The following is a 22,592-nucleotide window of genomic DNA, read 5'->3' as shown; positions in this document are numbered from 1 at the left end:
AGAAGTCAATGCTTTTATCAAATCAAATCCCACAAGAAATTAAAAAGGTATATGATGCTGTGATACTTAAAAACTTCAAGATCAAAATGTTGTTTACAAACATCAAAGTGAAGGATCTGCGTCAGAGATAACAGCGTGATGACTGAAACATTACTGATATAATAATAATAATAATAATAATAATAATAATAATAATAATAATAAAAGCAAGCTAGTCCAGTGCTCCCATAATTACACAAAAATCCACAAATTTCTCCAAATTAAACGGTGCAAGTATCAAGAGAAAAACAAGAGTATCTGAAAGAGAGGGAATGTTGTGGGAAGAGCCGGAGGAATGAGAGGAGAAAGCTAGAGACCGGAGAAAAATAGACGGACGATCGGCGAAGGAATTGCCAAACAAACAAATCTAATCAATCCGTAATTGAAAATGAACACAAGAAGAAAAATGGACTTTTTAGTGAAGAAATGCACATACTTGGACTCAATAGGCAGGGAAGGAACAATGACGATAACGCATCTGCAACTCACGGTGATGGATGGTCGGTGGCAATGGGTCTATGAAACTGGAGGAAGAGAAACAGAGACAACAGGTTAGGAAGAGAGAGAGAGAACCAGACCTTATGGCAACAACGACAATAGAGGCAACAGTGAAAACCGATGGCAGATCTCGAGGCAGCAATGATGACCGCAGGCGGAGAAAAATGGGTCCACGATGAGAGTGAGTTAAGAGAGAGAGAGATAAAGAGGAGAGGGGGTGAGTTAGGGTTTAGGTGGAGGGGAGGAGGGGAAGAGGGAAATGGGAATTTGGAGAATTTTAGCGTCAGGATTTAGTTTTAGGTTTATTATTTGTATTTATAAATAAAATAAAAATAAATAAATTATTTTAAATTATAAACATTAAATCGATGTAATTTTGTAATTTAAGTATAAAATCATAAATATGTGGATACCCACACATATATAACATTTGTAATTATGCGTGGGTAAATTTATAAACAATTACTCACACATGTGTAACATTTATTAATATGTGTGGACACGCAATATAATTAAAAAAAATACCACATCAGTTAAAATTTTATCAGGAAAAATTCCACCAACCTCTGAAAGTGGACGGAATTTTATCCGTCAAAATAAGTGTGGTGTATCAATTTACCCACACATAATAAATGAGGATAATTTAACAAGTTTGTCTAATTGAATTACATACACATATTACGATTATGTGTGCACAAATATCCACGTATAATATGTGTGGATAAATCCCTCAAATTCTTGTAGTGATCACACTGCATTCACATAATCTCTTCTACACCATGATTATATCTAACTTAGGCATCAGATAGCCCGTGCAGGAGAGACCCTTGCGTGCCTTCTAATTATCTTCTACCTTGCATATCGGAGGACTAGAAGACTCAAAGCCCCCTCTAAAAGACCTTTCAATAGCTCCCTCAAAAGACCTTTCCGTGGCTTCAAGTGCCTAAAGACCATTCCAGAGCCATCTTCCGCAGGACCCCTTCAGATGACTTTTTCCAAGCAGACTTTGTACTTCTATCTAACCTTGCCAACTTTTTGCTGAGTTTTCCCAATACAAGCAAGTTTTGATTGTCGTATTACGATAACAACATAAACCTAGTGGTGTAACTTGGAGGTCTACTAGATCTCCCATTCACTAGGACTTTTAGCAGTGATGTTCACAGCCTAGAGAATTACTCATGTTTGCATTCTACTTCATTTTTGTTTCTTTCTTCTAAATTATTTTTGCAATTTAGAAGAAGCTAATTATGTGGTGGAATTGTTTTTTGTTGTGTGTTTTACTCTATTTTTTTTTTCTTTCTTCTAATTTGGTTGCAATTTAGAAAAAACAAATGTTTTCATTATATGATTTACTGATTTTTTCTCTATTTTAATTTCTTTAGCAATAAAAGGAAATAATTATTTTTCTGTAACTTTTTGTATTGTTTGTTCTACTATAATTCTTTTTCTTTATTGAAATTTCAAAAGAAATTAGCAGAAACTAATTATTTTTCTTTAATTATTTTTTGCAGCATATTCTGCCATAATTTTTTCTTTCCTCTAATCTCTTTTGCAATTAGAAGAAACTAATTATTTTTTTTACAATAATATTAGTTGTTATTATAGGATTGGTTAGTTGTCATTTATGATTTTATACATCTACATCTACATCTTTATAGGTACATATCAAAAAGAATAGTATATAATATTTTATAAGCATTTTGAATAAATATGCACCTTATGTGCTTGAGGCTCATGCTTCACCTTGCGCAGAGGTCCTAAGCACTAATTTTCACCCTGGTGCGTCTTCTGCCTTTGACAACTTTGTACTAGACTTAATTAGTGCATTGCATAGAAAAGAAATGAAAGCAATATATAGGGAAAATAGAATGTCTAACTATATGTATATCAATCGCCCGAGAGACTATGTATTTTAGTTGTCTAAAGTGATATGTGCGAGTATTTATCTGCATAAATATTTAATTTGAATATCTAGCTATTTATTTTATTTTGTTAATTCAGCATTTTTTTTCTTTATTCAAACAAGCGAGCATAAGTGTACAAGTTGTCTTCTTTTACATCAAGACTTTTAACTTGAATACCATGAAGCTAACAATAAAAAAGGGGAAGAGATGATGATCTGTAATTTAATAATAATTAAGACAAATACGACCTTTCTAAACCCTCATTAATACACTCAAGCATGAAACATGAAACATGCCTTTCTCTCTTTTGGCTTTTTACTTCTTACAATTTTATGGTTATTTAGTTGTTAACGGATAAGAGAGTGGCGCCGGCTGCCAGATTGCAGACATCTGAAAGGGGCATGGCCGAAGTTGGCGCAAGCAAGTAACCACCGAGAAAGCGGCACATTGATTGAAGTCAAAGATTAGAAAAGATAATAAATTAACGCACATTTACAATGCCATTCTGCACATTCACAGACTCCTTAGCTTCACCATATATATAATCAATGTGTCGCGTAATCATTTAATTAATTAAAACACAAATGGCCCATATTAAAACACAAGTGCTTCAGCTTCACGACAATTAATGTGATGGTTTAGTGATAAAAATGTTTTAAGATTGTGAGTTCCCCCATATTTATGTTCTTAAATTTTTGTGTTTTTTTTAGAACTCTAGATTTTGTGTGGTTGCAAATGTCCTACAGGTTAAGTCAAAAGTATATTTATGTTTTTAAATTTTTTTATTTTCTTGGTGAAATTTTTAAATTTTCATGATTATAAATATGTTTTAGAACTATACAAAATTATTCATTTAAATATTTAATTAGTAAGTGATATGCACGTGGCTAACATGATAATTTTTCTTTATTGACGTGATAAGTTATGATATTTTGTTTCTGTTAAAATTGATTTGAAAATACAAATATAGAAATATATTAAAATAAAAAAAATAATTGTCATAGAAAAATAATTAAAATATAAAATTTAAATTGATTCAAAAAATAAATTTAGCAATATAATAAAAGCAATAAAAAAAATTTGAATTCGCGAATAAAACGTATATATATGAAGACGTTGGAATTTGGAACAAGAACAAAATTAAGAACAAAAAGGAGGCATATCCAGGAAACCGGCGTATATATATATATGAAGACGTATATGTATATATATGAAGACGTTGGAATTTGTAATGTAGACAACAACAATACCAGCATAATAAAGCTAGTGTCCTGTCTCTCTCTCTCTCTCTCTCTCTCTCTCCCCCTCTCTCCATTTAAGAACAAAAAGGCAAACTGCCGCTCTCTCTTCAACGAAACATGTCTGAAATTGAACCCATCATGAATATGAATTTGATCTCAAGTTCAAGCTCCTGTTTATTTGACGAGCAAAGATGGTTGATTCAGATTCGGAAAACCCTAGATGAACAAGTACTGGAAGAAGAGATCGATATCCAAGCCTGCATCTTCAATGTCCCCAAGAAGCTCTTGGCCACTGACCCTTATTCCTATATCCCTCAACACGTCGCCTTAGGCCCTTACCATTATTGGCGATCCGAGCTCTACGAGATGCAGCGCCACAAACTCGCCGCCGCCAAACGAACCCAGAAACAGCTTCCTCAGGATTCCAAATTCCAGCATTTTGTAGACGAGTTGGCCAAGCTCGAGCCCCGAATCCGACGTTGCTACCACAAGTACTTGGATTATAACGGCGAGACCTTGGCCTGGATGATGGCCGTCGACGCCGCCTTCTTGCTGGAATTCATTCAAACTCCTGTCGGAAGAAACTCGGCGCACGAGGCCATTCTCCGGGATTTGGTGATGCTTGAGAATCAAATTCCCATGTTCTTACTCTCAAAATTGTTGGAGTTTTTGCAGTTTTCGCCGGCTCCGGAATCGGCCGACAAGAAGCTTTTTTCCATGCTGATGGGATTATGTAAAGAGATTTCGCCGTTAAGACGGTGGAAAAATTTCCAAATTCCAAACTTGGCCAATACACGCACTAACTGGAATTTTTGTACCACGCTATCGTGCCCAAATTACACGATCCTCGAGAGATCTGGATTGAAGTTGATGATCAACAAAGTGAAGCCAAAGAGAGCAAAGAAGAAGAATAAGGCAGCCAATCTTTCGGGAATTCAAATCGGGTTAAACAACTGCTTGTTGAACTCTGTAAAATGATCCAGAAATCAAGTCGAGGCCCGCTTCATGGCATCAAAAGAATACTTCTTTCCGGGCCGGTTCAGGTTATATTGAAACTTCCATGGACGATAATCTCAAATCTTCCCGGACTCAGGCTCTTGAAACCGCCATTGGAGTACTTATTCTTCTCCCAGGCCACCCAACAAACCAGCCAAGAAACCCAGACCTCAATCTCCGATGCCAACGTCAACAAGCCACCGTTGGTGGAGGAGATCGCCATCCCTTCCGTCACAGAGCTGTCCAGCGCCGGCGTCAGGTTCTCCCCCACGAACGGCTCCGTCATGTCCATCGCCTTCAACGCCGCCTAGGGCCACGCTCTACCTCCCCGCCGTCCGGCTGGAGGCCAACACGGAGGCCACTCTCCGAAACCTAGTGGCCAACGAAGCATGCAACGAATCGGGGCCGTTGATTTTGAGCCGATACACCGAACTAATGAACGGGATCATCGACACGGCCGACGATGCCAGATTACTCAGAGAAAGGGGGATCATTCTAAACCATTTGAAGAGCGACGAAGAGGCTGCCGATCTCTGGAACGGTATGTGCAAATCTGTGAGGTTGACGAGAGTGCCGTTTCTGGACAAAGTGATCGAAGATGTGAACGAGTATTACAAAGGCAGGTGGAAAGTGAAGCTTCGCGGCTTCCTGAAGCTGTATGTGTTCAAGTCATGGAGGTTTCTGACGCTGCTGGGGGCGGTGTTGCTGCTGCTATTGATGAGCTTACAGGCGTTTTGCTCGGTGTATAGCTGTGCTCGAATATTTCATATCAAAAGCATTTGATGACGTGGTTGTAATCTCTTGATTTAATCCGTTCGGAAAACACATATACTTGTTTTGTTTAATTAATTACTTGAATTAATTTGTTTTTCATTCACCAATTGTAGTTTGATTATAAAGACACATATACCAGTGTTTTTAACCCCGTTGGTTATTTGGTTTGCGGCTCTGCTCAGGGCCACCTCATAGAAGGCAACCAACGGCCCTCTGCCCTTACCAGCCAATGATGTCTTTTGTTTATTGCTTCGCCCTTCTCGTTAGTCGCTTGAGTTGGCCCCATCCACATCAATGATCGATCATTAAGCTTTTAGATTTAGTTTTCTTCCAAATCAACCTCTATCGCCACCTCCAACCCAACATTATTGCCATTTTTTGTTGTCGTCGTCCCTTCGCCTGCCTTTCTTTATAAATATATCTATAACACACACATATATATATATAAATAACATATATTAAACATTATTTTAATTTTTTATTTTTTCTACACATGTTCATGTGAGGTCCACTTAAAATATTTTAAAATGTCATGTGATATGTCACGTTAGCAAGTCTTGGACTCTTACGAATTGGATCCGAGTTGTAGATAAAATTGTAACCAATTAATCAAATTGGGACCTTATAATTACCAAAATTGAAACTTTTAAATAAAATCACAAAAATGCGAAAATGTTTGGATTTTTCATGCTAATAACCTTTTTTTACACATGTATATATGAGACTCACTTAAAATATTTTAAAATATCATGTGGCATGCCATGTCAGCAGGTTTTGGATGGTGATGATCAATCGGATCTGGGTTGTGGATAAAATTGCAACTAATTGATTAAATCAGAATATTATTACCAAAATTGAAACTTTTGGATAAAATCGCAAAAATACAAAAATATTTAATTTTTCGTGCTAATAGCCCATTTTTTTAGGATATATTTTCACATTATAATTTGGGATTTTGTTTTTTAAGGCATTTTTTGTAAGAAAAAAAAAAAAACCTTTGTTTTCAAAATTTTCATTCACTTGATCTTCTATTTTTGTTAGTTATTTTTTTAAAATTTATTAGAGATTATTCTCTTTAAGTTAAATACTTAGGGAGGTTTACTTCTAGTGGTCTTGCTTTTTTACCTAAATTTTTTGTATTCAATTTAGTTTATCAAATCAAGATATTTGAGTATGAGCTCAACTACATGAATTAAAATTAGTTTAATTCAAAACTCGTGTTAAGGTATTCAAATTTTCGATTCATTCTAAAATATCAAGTTTAAAAGGAAAAAAAATTCTTTTCGATCGTCTCATCCAAAAATCTTTAAAAATGCTTAAAATAAATTTTTAACTCACTATAACCCAATATGTGAACATATAAGTCATTTGTCTCCACTAAAATAAAATGACATTTCTTAAATATAAACTTAGTTCGTAAAATAAATTTGGCATGTTTAATATATTTGATATCACAAAAATAAAACTTATACATACTTCTAATGTGTAACATTAAAACACATATAGCATATACAAAACATGATATGTGTCAAAAAAATATGGTGAAGCTTCCAAAACATACATTTCAAGGACTTATTTTCCTTTCGAATCATTTACCTCATCTAAAATATTTGAATATTTTGTAGCTAAATAATTAAAAAATTTAAATTAAATTAAAAAATTTTAGCGAAGAAATATTCCATCACTAAATAATTTTAATTTAATTAAATAAAAAATATAAAATTTAGCAATAGTTCCCATTGCTAAAAAATAAAAATAAATTAAATAAAGAATTAAAATTTAGCGACGGGATCACACCAGTCATTAAAAAATAAAAATAAATTAAATAGAAAATATAAAATTTATCAACGAGATCACTCCGTCGCTAAAAAATAAAAATAAATTAAATATAAAATTAAAATTTAGCGACTAAGTGATACTCGTTACTAAAAAATAAAAAATAAATTAAATAAAAATTTAAAATTTAGTGACGGGTCACACCTATCTCTAAAAAATAAAAATAAATTATAATTTTTTAATTTTTTAGTGACGGAATATTTCGTAACTAAATAATTAAAAAAATTAAATTAAAATTATTTAACGACGAAATATTCTGTATGCAAATAATTTTAATTTAATTTAAAATTTTTAATTATTTAGCAACGGAGTATTTTATCGCTAAATAATTTTAATTTTAATTTAATTTTTTTCATTATTTACCGACGAAATATTTCATCGCAAAATTTAAAAATTTAATAAAAAATATTAAAAATTATTTAGTGACGAAATATTCTATCGCTAATTCCGTCACTACATTACGAATTTTTTATAGTGAGCTTGGACCTGAGAGGCATATGGCAAAATAGCATAGCTAGATATAATTATAGATATAAATGAAATGTCAAACAAAGTAAATATTTTTAAAATTAATATATCAAGCAACACAAAAAAATTACGAAGTAAGAGTTTGTGGGCTAAAGGAATTCATTTTGGGGTCTCTCCTATAGGTTGCGTTGATGGAAGATTCTTCTTCCCCTGAATAGTTTTCTCCTTTTTTTTTTTTTCTAACCTTCCTTGTCCGTTTTCCCTCATTTCTTGCACTTATTCAATTCCATCATCTCTACATGAACGTGAGAAAAAAGAGAAAGGGGAAGTGAGCCAAAGGAATCCATCCCCATTGGGTTTTTTTTTTGGGGGGGGGCGTAGGAAGCCCTCTTACATGGGTCCCTTTCACTTGGCTAAATACATACATACATACACATACAAGTTCTTAATCTTACTGTTTTTGTTCGATTTGAATTTTATGATCTGTGTAATTGCTCTACCCAGAAGAGAGTTTTTTAATCTTCCTCCAAACTTCTCCAAACGCTCTTTTAAAGATAAATGGAAGACTAATTATAGTCGTAGCAAAAAGCTAGATGGGATTTTCTTCTACCTGAATGATACTGGCCTCTTCTTCTTCTTCTTCTTCTTCTTCATTTTTGGTCATTTTCTTTTCTTCTTCAATCTCTGTTACATAATTCTTCTAACTTTTCGTGGGTTTGGTTCTTCCAAATCCCTCCTTGTAAGTTTCTAAGCAATCTAAGGATGCAATTAATTGTACAATTTTCGTTGCTAAAACATTGTTTGAAAGAGCTTATAGTTTTCTCCTTTCAGTTCCATTCGTTGCTTGCTCACATGATTTTTTATTCGAGTACCTTTTACTATTAAGGACTCATGTATACTGCAAAAGTGATTGCCATTGAGGAGTCTTTCGATTTCTTCTTGGCTTAGCTTGTTTGACAAAACCAAGATATGAAAAAAATCACATAATGCTAATTTATATATATGAAAAAAATAGTTTTTTCAAAATTAAAATCATCTTTAAAAAAATTTCCAATTTTCCGACTCACCGTTTTAATGAATTAATTAATTCATTAATTCCAATTTTTTCTTAAAAAAAAATTCCAATGTTAATGAATTAATTTTCTAATTCATACTCATCGTTTTCTTATTTTTCCGACACTGTTGCATTCACCGGCCGTTGCACAAGGGGCCGCACAATTTGACCTTATGTTATCGTATCTCCTAGAAAACTTGGATTGAAGATTAGAAAGATTAGGGTCAAAATTGTATTAGACCAGATTGGTAGCAAAACGTGAAACCAACCACTGATAGCAACACATTGGGTTTGTTTGATTGAATTGTTTTCCATAAAAAATGTCATATCAATGAAAAAATTTTCATGTTTGCATGTTTGATTGCTTAATATTTTTCATAAAAAATTTTCATGATACAACACATTAAAGCATATTTTGACCCATTTTCTATAAAAAAATTACAACTAGAGAGAAGATGAAAATTGTTTTCCATGAAATTGAAAAATATTTTCCTTTTCCAACTTTTTTCAATCAAACACACCCTAATATATAGCCACACACGAAGGTAAGGGGAGAAAACTCACAAGCCATATAATACTTGACTTGGTGGGGCAGGGAAGCAACAACGCACTGGGACCAAGCAGCTGGGGGCAATTGACAATGACCAGCAAATAGGCATCGAGTATAAGTCATTGGAGGCAACGAGTAGGTGAGGTGAAGGCATAGTTGACGACATCAGTTTGAATTGAAGATGTGAACACAATAACAGGCAGTAAAGGAACAAGAATAGAATGGATGAGAGAAGCTCATTGGTTAGGGTTTCTTTAGGGATGGGGGTGCCGAAGGACGAGAAGAGGATTCAAAGAGAAGCTATTATTAAGATTTAATATTTACTATATCAATAAAATTATAAATATAGAAAAATTTATAAAACTAATTTCCAATATGGACCAAGACTAGATTGTACCCAATCGAAAATCAATTAATCCCAATTCTAGGGTTGAGTATCTCACTTCAATCTGGTCAAATTTTTGAAGTTCAGATCAAAATTTGAATTTTTTTTATTATTATGTAATTATTATTTCTTGATGAGTTGTATTTTACTACTCCAATTTTTTGTTGTACTTTGAACAGAAAAGTTGAACTTAATAATTTTAAATTATCTATCTTGCCAATGGACAGGTTTTCATTAGTAATTTACCCCTAGTTTTGTCAAAACTAGGTTTTTAATGTGTTGGTACCTTAGCTTAGCTTTACCTCAAGCCCAGACATCTTTACTCTTATTTCTCTGGTGAGTTTGATTTAAATATTAATTTTAATTTTTTATTTTAATCATTTTAAAAATTAACATAAATTTTGGTTTTGCAAAAAAGAAATGACAAGTTGAAAACACCAATTGATATTATCTTGAAATCATGTCAACTATTTTCTTTATTAATTCAATCTCTATTAATATATAATCACATCTCAATATATAACTAACCCAACATATACCATTCCTAATTTACCTTTATTTTTGTTTTTGCTACTCAAAAAGGGTGAAACCTTAGGATCATGGGTAACTCAATAAAGCACTTAATTTTATTGTTGCTCGACAAACTATGTATATTAGTTGTCTAAAGTGATATGTCTGCGTATTTAATTCAAACATCTAACCATTTAGACTGTATTGATCCATTAGGCCGTGCTCAAAGATGAGGCCCACAACTTGACATCTAGCCTAACCCTTGGGCAAGATCCTGACCCAAGAGCTTAGGTAATATTCCTGTCAAAGTCGAGATACTTGCGCCAGTAATGATTTCATTAACCCTGAATAACTCACTCATTGATCCTCGTCAACCCATAATTGTCATCAAATTTAATCTTGGAAGATGATCCCTATCATTACTATGCATCTTGGCCCTTTATCCTTCCATGATGGCCGACGATATGCAATATTGTATCTCCATCTCCATATAAATTAGCCTAATTGCAGACTAATGTATATTCTTTCCAACTCTTACCAATACTTTGACATTTTTGAATACCTAATAACTTGAGTATCAGAGCGCATGCACATGTCATTCACTCCTATTACATAGATCATCGAATCACGATGCTCTATCACCTTTGTTACCAATCCGATCAACCTTGTTGGGTCGGAAGGAACACCATTTATTTTATTTTGTTTACCATTTTTTTCTTTTTAATTCTTTATTCAAACAAAAGTGACATTACACCTCTGTTTTTACATTCTCGTCCTCAACGAGCTCAGGGTGACTATTTATCATTAAGTATACAAGTTGTCTTCTTTCACACCAATGCTTTGACTTGAATAACATGAAATGTCTTTCTTTCTTTTCACTTTTTACAGTTTATGGTTTTTTAGTTTTTAACGAGTGAGGCCCAGAGCTGGCCCAACCAATCTGGGGGTTCTAGGCAAAAAAATTTATCGAGGTTTTCTTAAGAGTATTAATTTTTTTATAAAAAAAATAAATAATATATTTTTTTACTAAAAAATTTTATCATTTCATTAAATTAAAAAAAAAGTTGAAGTTCAATCAACTACAAAATCTGATAATTTCTTTATGATAGTGAATTTTTAACTAAAATATAATATCTCAGAGATTAAAAAATGTTAAACAACCTACTACAATAAACAAAGAAAAAATAAAGCTAATTTTTTCTTGAAACTCTAAAAAGGTTAGTGCAACTCGAGTAAAAAACTATACATTCCTGAGTTTCCTATAGAAGAAAACAAAATAAGGCATTAAACTGATAACATTAAAAAGGTAAAGTTCACCAATAATGAGCAAATTTTATTTCACAAATATGCGCTGAACTATACTTAGTTTTATGTAAAATTAATTTTTCTTGCTTTTTGAGATACAAAATCGTTGATTAAATCTCTATAATTAAGTTTATCTAATAAACCATGTTCAATGGATAATATAGCTAATCTATTTAATATTTCTTGTGACATAGTTGATCTCAAATATGACTTTATCAATTTCAATTTTGAAAAGTTTTTTACAGCACAAGCCACTGAAACTGGAATTGTGAATAATATTCTATAAGCAACAATATATGCATTTGAAAATAATCAATTATTTTGATGTAGTGAAGAATTTTCAATGAACCATTTTTTTCCTTTTAAAAAGTTTCTCTTAACACTCTTAATTCTAAAAATAAATCTAAACCATCTATATCAAAAAGTCCATCAAGTTTGAGAACATTTTTAAGATTCAAACAATATCATTTTAAAACATCTTCATCTGTTGATTTTAATTTCTTAAAATTGCATAGAAAATTTTCATATATTCTAAATTACTCAAACCTATTTCGAAGTGAAAAAATGACTTGATCAATTGTGTACATAAAATAATCAACTTTAAAGGATTTTTCAGCAGATTTTGTTTTATCATCATTGATATTTATACAAAGCCCCCATAAGTCAAGCATCCCTCCCAACCTCGCCCAACTAATAAAACACACGCCAAATGCAAATGCTCATGTCTACCAATTACAGATAAATATAACATGATCGTGTAACAAGCACTTAAGTGTAAATGAATCACACAAAATGCATAAACCCAACTTGAGTGTACGTTTAGCACTTGGACGTGTCATATGAGTTTAACTGGTTAGAACAGGGAAAGCAGTGTTACAAGACATACACCCATTCTCTATGGACACTAGCTAGCGTTTAACCTAAATGACTATCTTTATTCCTTTTTAGACGATAGAAAGTGAACAAACTCTCTGGGAAACACAACCAAAATATGTGGACTACATTTACAGCCTTGTATTATATTATAATACATACCGTTCATTAAGGTTATTATTATCTTTTTATTATTAAACAAAGATAAATATAATCAGAATAGCAATACGTATTAGTGATATTATTTCCTAATAAATCATGTACTAATAATAATGTCAACGTTCAATTTCAACCGACCGTGATTCGTTTTGGGCTGCGGTGAGTAAGTCCAAAGTGCTAAGAAAAAGAAAACCAAAGTTTTAGATATGGGTCAACACAAGGGTTTTTACGTGGTTCAGGCAGAACGATACCTACTCCACAATCGCACTCTGATTGTTCTTTCAGAATGGCGGTGTATCATTATTCTATCTTTCTTTTTTGTCTCTCTACCCCTCATGATATCTTTGATTTCTATTTATATTGGGGAGCCTTTTTAATTTAGATAACATATAGAAATATATAAATTACATAATAGGGGATAAACAACCCTTATCATTTACACAAAATCGGGAGTGGGATCCCTATTATGAGGAGCATGGGCAGTTGCAGATAAAGTAAATAGACTATATCTCTGATTTCACAGCAGCCTTACCACTTATGCGAGCTGGAGGTTTTAGGCCAGCGATCTGGACGGTTGATAAGGGTCAATATTTCCTATATCCTAATTAATTATATCCCTATTTTGGCTTTATATTTATACTTAAAGTAAATAATTATTCGTATTACATATTATTTCAGGATGAAGCAAGGAAGTTGGCTTCTACAATTAATTAGGGGCATAATCGAAGACATTGGATTACCCATTTTTTATTGCTCAAATTCAAAGGCCAATTATGGAGGCTAGAGGATGTTTCAAGTGCACTTAGCCCAACTATCAAATAGAATCCAACCAAAGGCCCAAGACCAATCAAAGGCCCAACAAAGCCTAATTTGTAGAAGACTTTTCTTTGTTTCGTAATTTTTTTATAAGTGATTTACCACCTAAAGTCTTTTGTATTCTTATGAGAAGTCCACCACACAAAGTCTTTTGTATTTTTTGTTTTTTACCTAATTTTCTTCCACTAGTTAGGTGAATGTTTTGTTGAATAATTGTGTGGCTTGTATTGCATCTTGTGAGCTATAAATAGCTCACTTTGGTGCATTTGTAAGAGAGTTGTTATTATTTGAATCAAAGTTTAGTTTTGTTCTTAGAGTTTTTCTTAGAGAATTGTTCTTATTCTCTCTCTTGTTTTCTCTTGTAATCTTACTTCCTTTCTTTCTTCTTTTAAATTCTTATGTCATTTATTGTTACTTTATTATCCATCGCCTAAATGGCCGATTAATTTCTGCCTTTAAATTTTTGCAATTTTAATTCCTGTCATTTAAATTATCCACCGCCTAAATGGCTGGTTAGTTTCTGCTATTTTAATTCCTGTCAATTAAATTCTGTCATTTAAATTACGTCATTTAATTTCTTGTCAATTAATTTTCAAATGGAGATGATTAGCTAAATCTAATCTTGGATTAAGGCGAGCACAATGTCCAATGTTCTTGAATCTCAAGATAAGCCAAACCTCGATGAATGCAAGATTTATCTGAGTTAAACTTGAGTTGAGTGTGTAAATGATTTTGTGAGTTTGGATTGGGTCATCATCCTAACTTAGAACTCTCATGTCATGTATGAGAGTTGCTAGAATTGGAGATGAGATATACCCAAGCTCAGATAATCAAATCATAGTCTGTAATATAATACAATTTACAGTGACATCTTAACCTAGAACCCTCATATCATGTATGAGGGTTGCTTAGTTGAGAATCATTCGTATCTTGAATTATAACTACCAAATGATCCTCTATTTATTTCAGATTAATGTTGCTGTTTAAATTGCTATAAGAGATTTATTAGGCATTGGTTCTGAACTCGCCTCAACCCAAGACCTTTTTAATATTCCAAAAAAAAAACCTTTTCACAATCAAGAAAACTTAGCTCTCTTTGGATAAATCAACCCGAATGAACAATTATTTTTTTATATAAACGTCCCAGTGAATCGACCCGAACTTGTCCGGAATTTATATTTGTGCTACAATTACACTCACACACTGGTGAGTTTAAACCTCCTCACCATTTCAACACTGAACATCCAAACTGATTAAGGCTATCTAAATTGTAGGGTGAGGAGTGCAGCCAAATTTTGGCGCCGTTGCCGGGGAGGTGCAATAGAAGAAAAAATTCACTCTACGGGTAACTTTGTTCTTAATATTGTTTTTTTTTTTTAACTGTTTGCATATTATTCAAATTGTATGAGACTTAGATCTGGTAGAATCTTAAGCCATCAAACTGAGTCAAACCATTCTATAGATTCTTTATCAGAGACTGAAATATCACTTTTACAATCCATAATGTCTCAACAAAATGAAAACCTATCTGCTCACGGGAGTGATCATGGAGAACATGATCCTTTGGATGGTGATGAGATTAAACCCCTCAGGGATTATTTGCACCCTCCAAGGCAAACCACTCCCTCTTGCATAATCCTACCAATAAACCATCATCGATTTGTCCTTAAACCAGGTACCATACAAATGCTCCCCACATTTCATGGTATGGATTCTGAAAATCCATATACACACATGAGGGATTTTGAAGAGGTATGTGGTACCTGTGGGGATCAAAATATACATGAGAACACTGTTAGACTAAAGCTCTTCCCATTCTCACTCAAGGATAAAGCAAAAATGTGGTTAGGGACTCTAGAGCCTAGATCAATAGGAACTTGGAGGGAGATGCAAACAAAATTTCTAAAAAAATACTTCCCAGCTAATAGAACAGGATCACTCCAAAGGCAAATGATGAATTTCGTCTGTAAACCAAATAAAACATTTGCTTAAACTTGGGAACGTTTCAAGGACCTCTTGCATTCTTTCCCACACCATGCCTTTGAGCAATGGCAGGTAGTTAGTTTCTTCTTTAATGCCTTAACTCCTAATTTGAAAATACTGGTGTCCACCATGTGTAATGGTGATTTTTATGAAAAAACTCCTGAAGAGGCTTGTTGCATACTTTGACCATGTAGCTGAAAACTCTAGAAATTGGGAAGTTGGGCCATTAACCACGGGAGATTTGAGAGACCAATACAATCCACAACCAAAGGAAAAACTCTAATTAAATGAAACTGATGACATCAGTGCTAGATTAGCTCTGTTGACAAAGAAACTGGAAGAATTGAAGATAAAAAAAATGAAGGCTGTCAATGAGGTAGAGGTGCATTGTGTAGTGTGTGAAACCAATAGCCATAGAACAGAGGAGTGTCCAACTCTCCCTGCTTTCAAAGAAGTGCTATATGGCCAAACTTCAAACTCACAACCAAGGCAAACAGAGGGTAGGATATACCAAAACCAAAACCAGAGTGGAAATTATCAAGGGTACAACCCAAACTCAAACACCTACCATCCAAATTCTAGGAACCACCCAAATTTCTCTTGGAGAAATGACTCAGCACCTCAGGCACACCAACCATTTCCCTCACAACCACAGCCACAACCTCAGCCACAGCCCTACCAGCCTAACCAAGGACCATCTGGCTCATATCAGCCACCGCATAAGAGATCCCTAGAGGATACTCTACAATAATTTATGCAAGGGCAGATGGGGAACAATGCTCAGGTAGCAAAATTCCAAGAGCAAACAAATAGGTCAATTGAGGATATGAGGAGTCAGCTAACCAAGCTAACTCAAACTTTGACTGTGAGAGAACCTGGGAAATTCCCTTCTCAACCAAATCTCAACCCCATGAGGCAAACAAATCAAGTGGAATCATCAAATAGTGGAAACAATAATCATGAGCAGGTGCAAGCAGTTACTGTCCTTAGGAATGGAAAAATAATTGACAAACCAGATGATCCTAGGATAAGCCAACCTAATGCACAAGAAGAAGAACAAAATGAAAATATAAAAAATGACAATGCTCCAACTTTGGAGGAAAAACTTGAAAACAAAAAAAAAGGAAGCCAAAGAAAAAAATAAGGTGGAAGAATTCAAGAGCAACCCTACACCACCATTCCCTCAAAGACTTACTCAAACAAAGAGGGAAAAACAAAATGCTGATATTTATGAAGTGTTCAAGTAGGTGAGGATTAACATTCCTCTCCTTGATGCAATCAAACAGACACCATCTTATGCAAAATTCTTAAAAGACTTGTGTACTGTTAAAAGAAAGATCAACATCCATGAGAAACCATTCTTAACTGAACAAGAGAGTTCCATTCTGCAACTTAAAACACCTCCTAAGTACAAAGACCCTGGTAGCCCAACCATTTCTTGCATAATTGGAAGCTAGAGGGTGGACCAAGCACTCTTAGATTTAGGAGCAAGTGTCAACTTGCTTCCTTATAGTGTATATCAGCAACTGGGCTTAGGAGAACTCAAGCCAACAAGAGTTACCCTACAGCTTGCTGATAGGTCAATCAAAGTTCCTAGGGGGATAGTGGAGGATGTATTAGTGCAGGTGGACAAATTTTACTTCCTTGTTGATTTTATAGTCTTGGACACACAACTCCATCAAGGCCCTCAACCCCCTGTTCTAGTCATTCTTGGTAGACCATTCCTAGCAACTTCAAATGCCATAATTAATTGTAGGAATGGAATACTTAAGTTATCATTTGGAAATATGACTGTAGAGATTAATATCTTTAGAGTTTCCAAACAACACATAGCTAAGAATGAGGTGGAGGAAGTAGATTTGGTTCAAACATTAGCTGAGGACTATTTTGCAAAAGAAGTTTTGAACAAATCTATGGAAGAAGATCAAGAAGAGAGAGAGTTAAAAGAATTGGAGAACACTAGGGAGCAAGAAGCAATGCCTGTGGCTCAATGGATTCCCAAATCAGAACCATTGGGTTCTTTGAACAATGAGGAGTCACAATCTGATAATACCTTACCCACACTTGAAATGAAACCTTTTCCAAGTGAGTTAAAATATGCATTTCTAGGTGATGAGAACACACTCCCCGTAGTCATCTCTTCAAGTTTGACATCCCAATAGGAAATTCAACTGATAAACATTCTGAGAGCTCATAAAAAAGCCTTAGGTTGGACCATCTCAGACTTGCATGGAATTAGCCCTTTGACTTGCACTCATAGGATATTTCTAGAGGAGGATGCTAAACCTATTAGGAAAATGCAGAGGGGACTCAATCCTAACATGAAAGAGGTGGTTAGGAAAGAAGTGCTAAAGTTGCTGGATGCAGGTATTATATACTCCATCTCGGATTCAAAGTGGGTCAGCCCCACTCAAGTGGTCCCAAAAAGGTCTGGAGTCACAGTGGTGAGAAATGAAAAGAATGAACTGATCCCTACTCGCATCCAAACCGGATGGAGAGTGTGCATCGATTACAGAAAACTCAATGCAATGACTAGAAAAGACCATTTTCCATTGCCATTCTTGGACCAAGTCCTTGAAAGAATAGCTGGGCAAGCATTCTATTGTTTCCTTGATGGTTATTCGGGATATAACCAGATTGACATTGCCCTAGAGGACCAGGAAAAGACCACTTTCACATGTCCATTTGGGACATTTGCCTATAGACGTATACTTTTTGGACTATGCAATGCCCCTGCCACCTTTCAAAGGTGTGTGATGAGTGTTTTTAGTGAGATGACAGAACATATTGTGGAGGTTTTTATGGATGATTTCTCTGTCTATGGAGCTAGTTTTGAGGCATGTTTAGAGAATTTAGAGAGAGTTCTAGCTCGTTGTGAAGAAACCCACCTTGTGCTTAACTGGGAAAAATGTCATTTCATGGTCAAACAAGGTATAGTCCTAGGGCATATTGTCTCTGCTAAGAGAATGGAGGTGGACAAAGCCAAAGTAGAAGCCATCCAAAAACTACCAATCCCTAATAGTGTTAAGGACATCAGGTCTTTCCTTGGGCATGCTGGGTTCTATAGGAGATTCATAGCATCTTTTAGCAGCATAGTCCGACCTCTGTGTAATTTGCTCTCCCAGAATGTCCCATTTGAGTGGACATCATCTTGTCAAACCTCTTTTGAGAGGTTAAGAAATGCTCTCATCTCAGCTCCCATTATTCAACCACCAGATTGGTCATTGCCCTTTGAACTCATGTGTGATGCAAGTGATTATGCTGTAGGAGCAGTCTTAGGGCAAAGAAAAGATAAAAAACCTTATGTCATCTACTATGCCAGTAAAACCCTCAATGAAGCCCAAAAAAATTACACAACAACTGAGAATGAACTATTGGCAATAGTTTTTGCATTAGAGAAGTTTAGATCATATCTGGTGGGGTCATTGGTCATTGTTTTCACTGACCCTGCTGCTTTGAAATACTTGCTCACCAAACAAGATGCCAAACCCCATCTTATTAGGTGGATTTTGTTACTCCAAGAATTCAACATAGAAATCAAAGATAAAAAGGGAGTAGAAAATATGGTGGTAGACCATTTGTCTAGACTTCCATGCCAAGACCTTAATCTAGACAAGGAACCAATCAGGGACACCTTTCCAGATGAATAGCTCTTCCTTCTCAATGATACCTCAACCTCTGTTACACCATGGTATGCAGATCTGGCCAACTATCTAGCCACCGGTCTAATTCTAAATCATTGGACCAAGCTAGATAAACAAAAATTCTTTAGGAAGGTTAGGACTTATTTCTGGGATGACCCTTACTTGTATAAGTATTGTGCTGACCAAATTTTAAGAAGGTGCATCCCCGAGCATGAGCAACAGAGTGTTTTGAATTTTTGTCATACTCTTGCTTGTGGAGGTCATTTCTCCACAAGAAAAACATTGGCCAAGATCTTACAAAGTGGATTCTTTTGGCCTACCATGTTTAAAGATGTGCATCAATTCTATAGCTCATGTGATAGATGCCAAATGCTAGGAAGCCTAACCAAGAGGAATATGATGCCCTTGCAACCCATTCAGGTGTTAGAAATTTTTGATTGTTGGGGAATAGACTTCATGGGACCATTTGTTAATTCAGGTGGACACGAGTACATCTTGTTAGCTGTTGACTATGTGTCCAAGTGGGTAGAAGCAATCCCAACAAGAACAAACGATCATCGGGTTGTAATGAAGTTTTTGAAAGAAAATATTTTTAGTAGGTTTGGAATGCCTAGGGCCATCATAAGTGATGGAGGTTCTCATTTCTGCAACAAACCAGTGGCTGAATTAATGAGAAAATATGGAGTAGTCCACAAGGTTGCAACCCCATATCACCCTCAAACCAATGGCCAAGCTGAATTGGCCAATAGGGAGATAAAAAGGATTTTAGAGAAAACAGTCAATTCTAACCGCAAGGATTGGTCCTTGAGGTTGATTGATACACTTTGGGCCTATAGAACTGCATACAAGACCATTCTAGGCATGTCTCCCTATAGGTTGGTATATGGAAAGCCATGTCATCTGCCAGTTGAAATAGAGCACAAAGCCTACTGGGCCATTAGGAAGATTAATGAGGAATCAACAGAAGTGAACCTCAATAGGAAATTGCAACTTAATGAACTTGAAGAACTTAAGGATGAGGCATTTGAAAATGCCAAATTATCTAAGTTGCATATGAAAAAGTTGCATGACCAACACATCAACAGAAAAAAATTTCATGTTGGTTAGCAGGTGCTTCTCTACAACTCAAGGCTTCATTTGTTCCTAGGGAAGTTGAGATCAAAATGGACAGGACCCTATACAATCAAGACCATATCAGAATATGGGGCAATAGAAATTAAAATCAAAGAGTCTGGACAATATTTTAAAGTGAATGGTCAAAGGCTGAAACCATATCTAGGCATAGCTGAGAAAGATTTTGTTGAAGGAAATGACGAGATGGTGGAGTTGGGTGAACCACTGTCAGTGGTTAAGTGACCTTTAGGAACACATTTGTCTGGGAATCTGACGTTAAAAGACCACCTTTCCATTTAGGTTAAATGGATGTCTTTGGAATTCGGATATAAAAAAAAATAATAATAATAAAAAATATATATATAATATATATTTATTGTTCCTTTTTGTATCACTTAATTAACTTTGACTCAAATAGTGTTTCTCTGTGTGCAGTCTAAATAAAATATTTGCATACTAATTTATGCATTGAAGACCGCCAAGTATGCCCATCTTCTATTCTTTTATTGCTGATTGAGGACAATGCGCAATTTAAGTTGGGGGTAAGGTGTACTTAAAAATTGATTTATTGGTATTTGAAATTGATCCATTGTGCAAATAATTTTGTTTGACTCGATAATATTGTCTTGTGTGGTATATATATAATTTTATTAGGCCTCTAATAAAAAAAATAAAAAAATAAAAAAAATAAATAATAAAAAAAAATTTGAATTGAGAGAGACAGAATTAGCACTGGTGGTAGCCATTTTTCTCAGGCAGTGCAATCACACTGTCCTATAAAGGAAGAGGCACACTGCCAAATGTTGAAAAATGAGGCACCGAGCGTTGAAAAAAGAGACGCGCATGACCCTGTAATTATGGCATGCCTCGAATCGAGTATGAAATAGTGACACCCATTGCTCTATAAGAGACTACATATCAATAGGAGGCAAGCCACACTTCTGCAAGCAAGCTCAGTCTTCTTTCCTTCGTGTTGTTCTCTGATCAGGTACTCTCGTTCATTTTGTAAGTTTCACAGTTTTTACTTTTCTCTTATTATAGTTGTATTTTAATTAAAAAAAAATGGATCTTCAACTCTTAAAAATTCGCAAGTACTATCCATCTCTCCCAATGAACGATTTAAAAAAAAAAATTGTTGCTAGGTGTGAAAGACTTAGAATGTTGATGTATAAAAGCATTCCTGAAGATATTCGTTGGCTAATCGAAGTAAAAGTTCGATTAGCTGGCGAAACTTCACCTAGTTTTAAGCACTTCCCGGGCTTAGGGAAGAGTAGTTTTGCGAAGAAACGAAGAGCTAAAAGAGTGAATGGTTGTCACGAGTGTGCTCGTTGGACCTGTAACACTCGATGCAAATCTGTGGGGTTTACGTCCGTAAATCGAGAAGATAAAATTAATTTCATAAAGGATGGACTGAGTAAGGAGTCATTGGATGATATTCGATTGACTCTTGAGACGCATCCATGTGGAATAGTGCAAAGAGAACTTGCTTTATGGACCCAGTTCATAAGTGACCGCCAATGCTATAGTCTTGGAAATCTGACTAAAAACGACCATGTTTGCCAATCTATAAGAAAATTGGATGGGAAGCTTATCCTCGCTTCATAGAAAGTGTTTAAGCCGTTTCTGGACGTAAAACCAGAGGAAGATGTGAGCCACAATCACAACTACTTGTACTTACGCATTATTTCTGTTTGTATTTATTTCTTGTTGAATTGTTGTATAGCTACTTTTGATCGCCAAACCTCTTTCCAGGGCAGACAAAAGGAACAAACATGGAAGGCCAGTTAGTTCGTTGAATCAAAACCATATGTGTACTTTGTGGCTCTCAACTTGGGAGTGATATTTGTTACGCACTTGCAGCAAGCGAACTAGACCAAAAATTAGGAGAGAAAAAGATTAATTTGGTATATGGAGGGGGAAGTCGTGGATTGAATGGTTATGTTTCACAAGCTGCACATTTTGAAAAATCATATGTGGTAGGTGTAATGCCAATCCCTTTGGCTGAACCACGTACTTCTGGGATTACATGCGGTCAACTTATAGAAACGACTTCTATGTCTGAGCACACGACTTGTAAGATTTATCAGTCAGACGCTTTCATTGCTTTACTAGGAGATTTTGGAACACTTGAAGAAATCTTCTGTATAATCTCTTGGGCTAAGAGCAATCTGCATACCAAACCCATTGGACTTTTAAATGTTAACCATTTTTTCGATGGGTTGCTCTCTTTTATTGATCAGGTTGTGGACCAAAAGTTCATTTCTCCTTCAGCAAGAAAGATTCTTATTTCTGCATCCACCATTGAGGAGCTGCTAGAAAAATTACATGCTTATGTTCCACAGTATGATCCTTATGAGCCTCGGATAGATTGGTCTAAGGCAATCAAAAACAAGCGGCAAAAAGGTTCGATTAATTTAGAATTATCCCTGTAAGGCAAGTCTATG

At 34.9% G+C, this 22,592-nt stretch overlaps 2 protein-coding genes across 2 annotated transcripts in view; both read left to right on the top strand.

Annotated features, from left to right (window-relative positions):
* Window positions 1–5,542, top strand: part of LOC127795307 (putative UPF0481 protein At3g02645) — a 57,910-nt gene extending 52,368 nt beyond the window's left edge. Inside the window, exon 2 of the mRNA XM_052326909.1 lies at window positions 5,356–5,542. Within this exon, the coding sequence (XP_052182869.1) occupies window positions 5,356–5,461 (106 nt within the window). The 3' untranslated portion in view covers window positions 5,462–5,542. The remainder of the gene's footprint in view (window positions 1–5,355) is intronic.
* Window positions 3,745–22,592, top strand: part of LOC127795309 (putative UPF0481 protein At3g02645) — a 91,158-nt gene continuing 72,310 nt past the window's right edge. The window contains exon 1 of the mRNA XM_052326911.1: window positions 3,745–5,301. Within this exon, the coding sequence (XP_052182871.1) occupies window positions 3,800–4,660 (861 nt within the window). The 5' untranslated portion in view covers window positions 3,745–3,799 and the 3' untranslated portion in view covers window positions 4,661–5,301. The remainder of the gene's footprint in view (window positions 5,302–22,592) is intronic.

This window comes from Diospyros lotus, chromosome 2 (genome assembly GCF_014633365.1).
Source record: "Diospyros lotus cultivar Yz01 chromosome 2, ASM1463336v1, whole genome shotgun sequence".
In the NCBI taxonomy this organism is placed as follows: Eukaryota; Viridiplantae; Streptophyta; class Magnoliopsida; order Ericales; family Ebenaceae; genus Diospyros; species Diospyros lotus.
The sequence above is the reverse complement of the archived record's forward strand: the minus strand, read 5'-3'. Positions and strand labels throughout refer to the sequence as shown.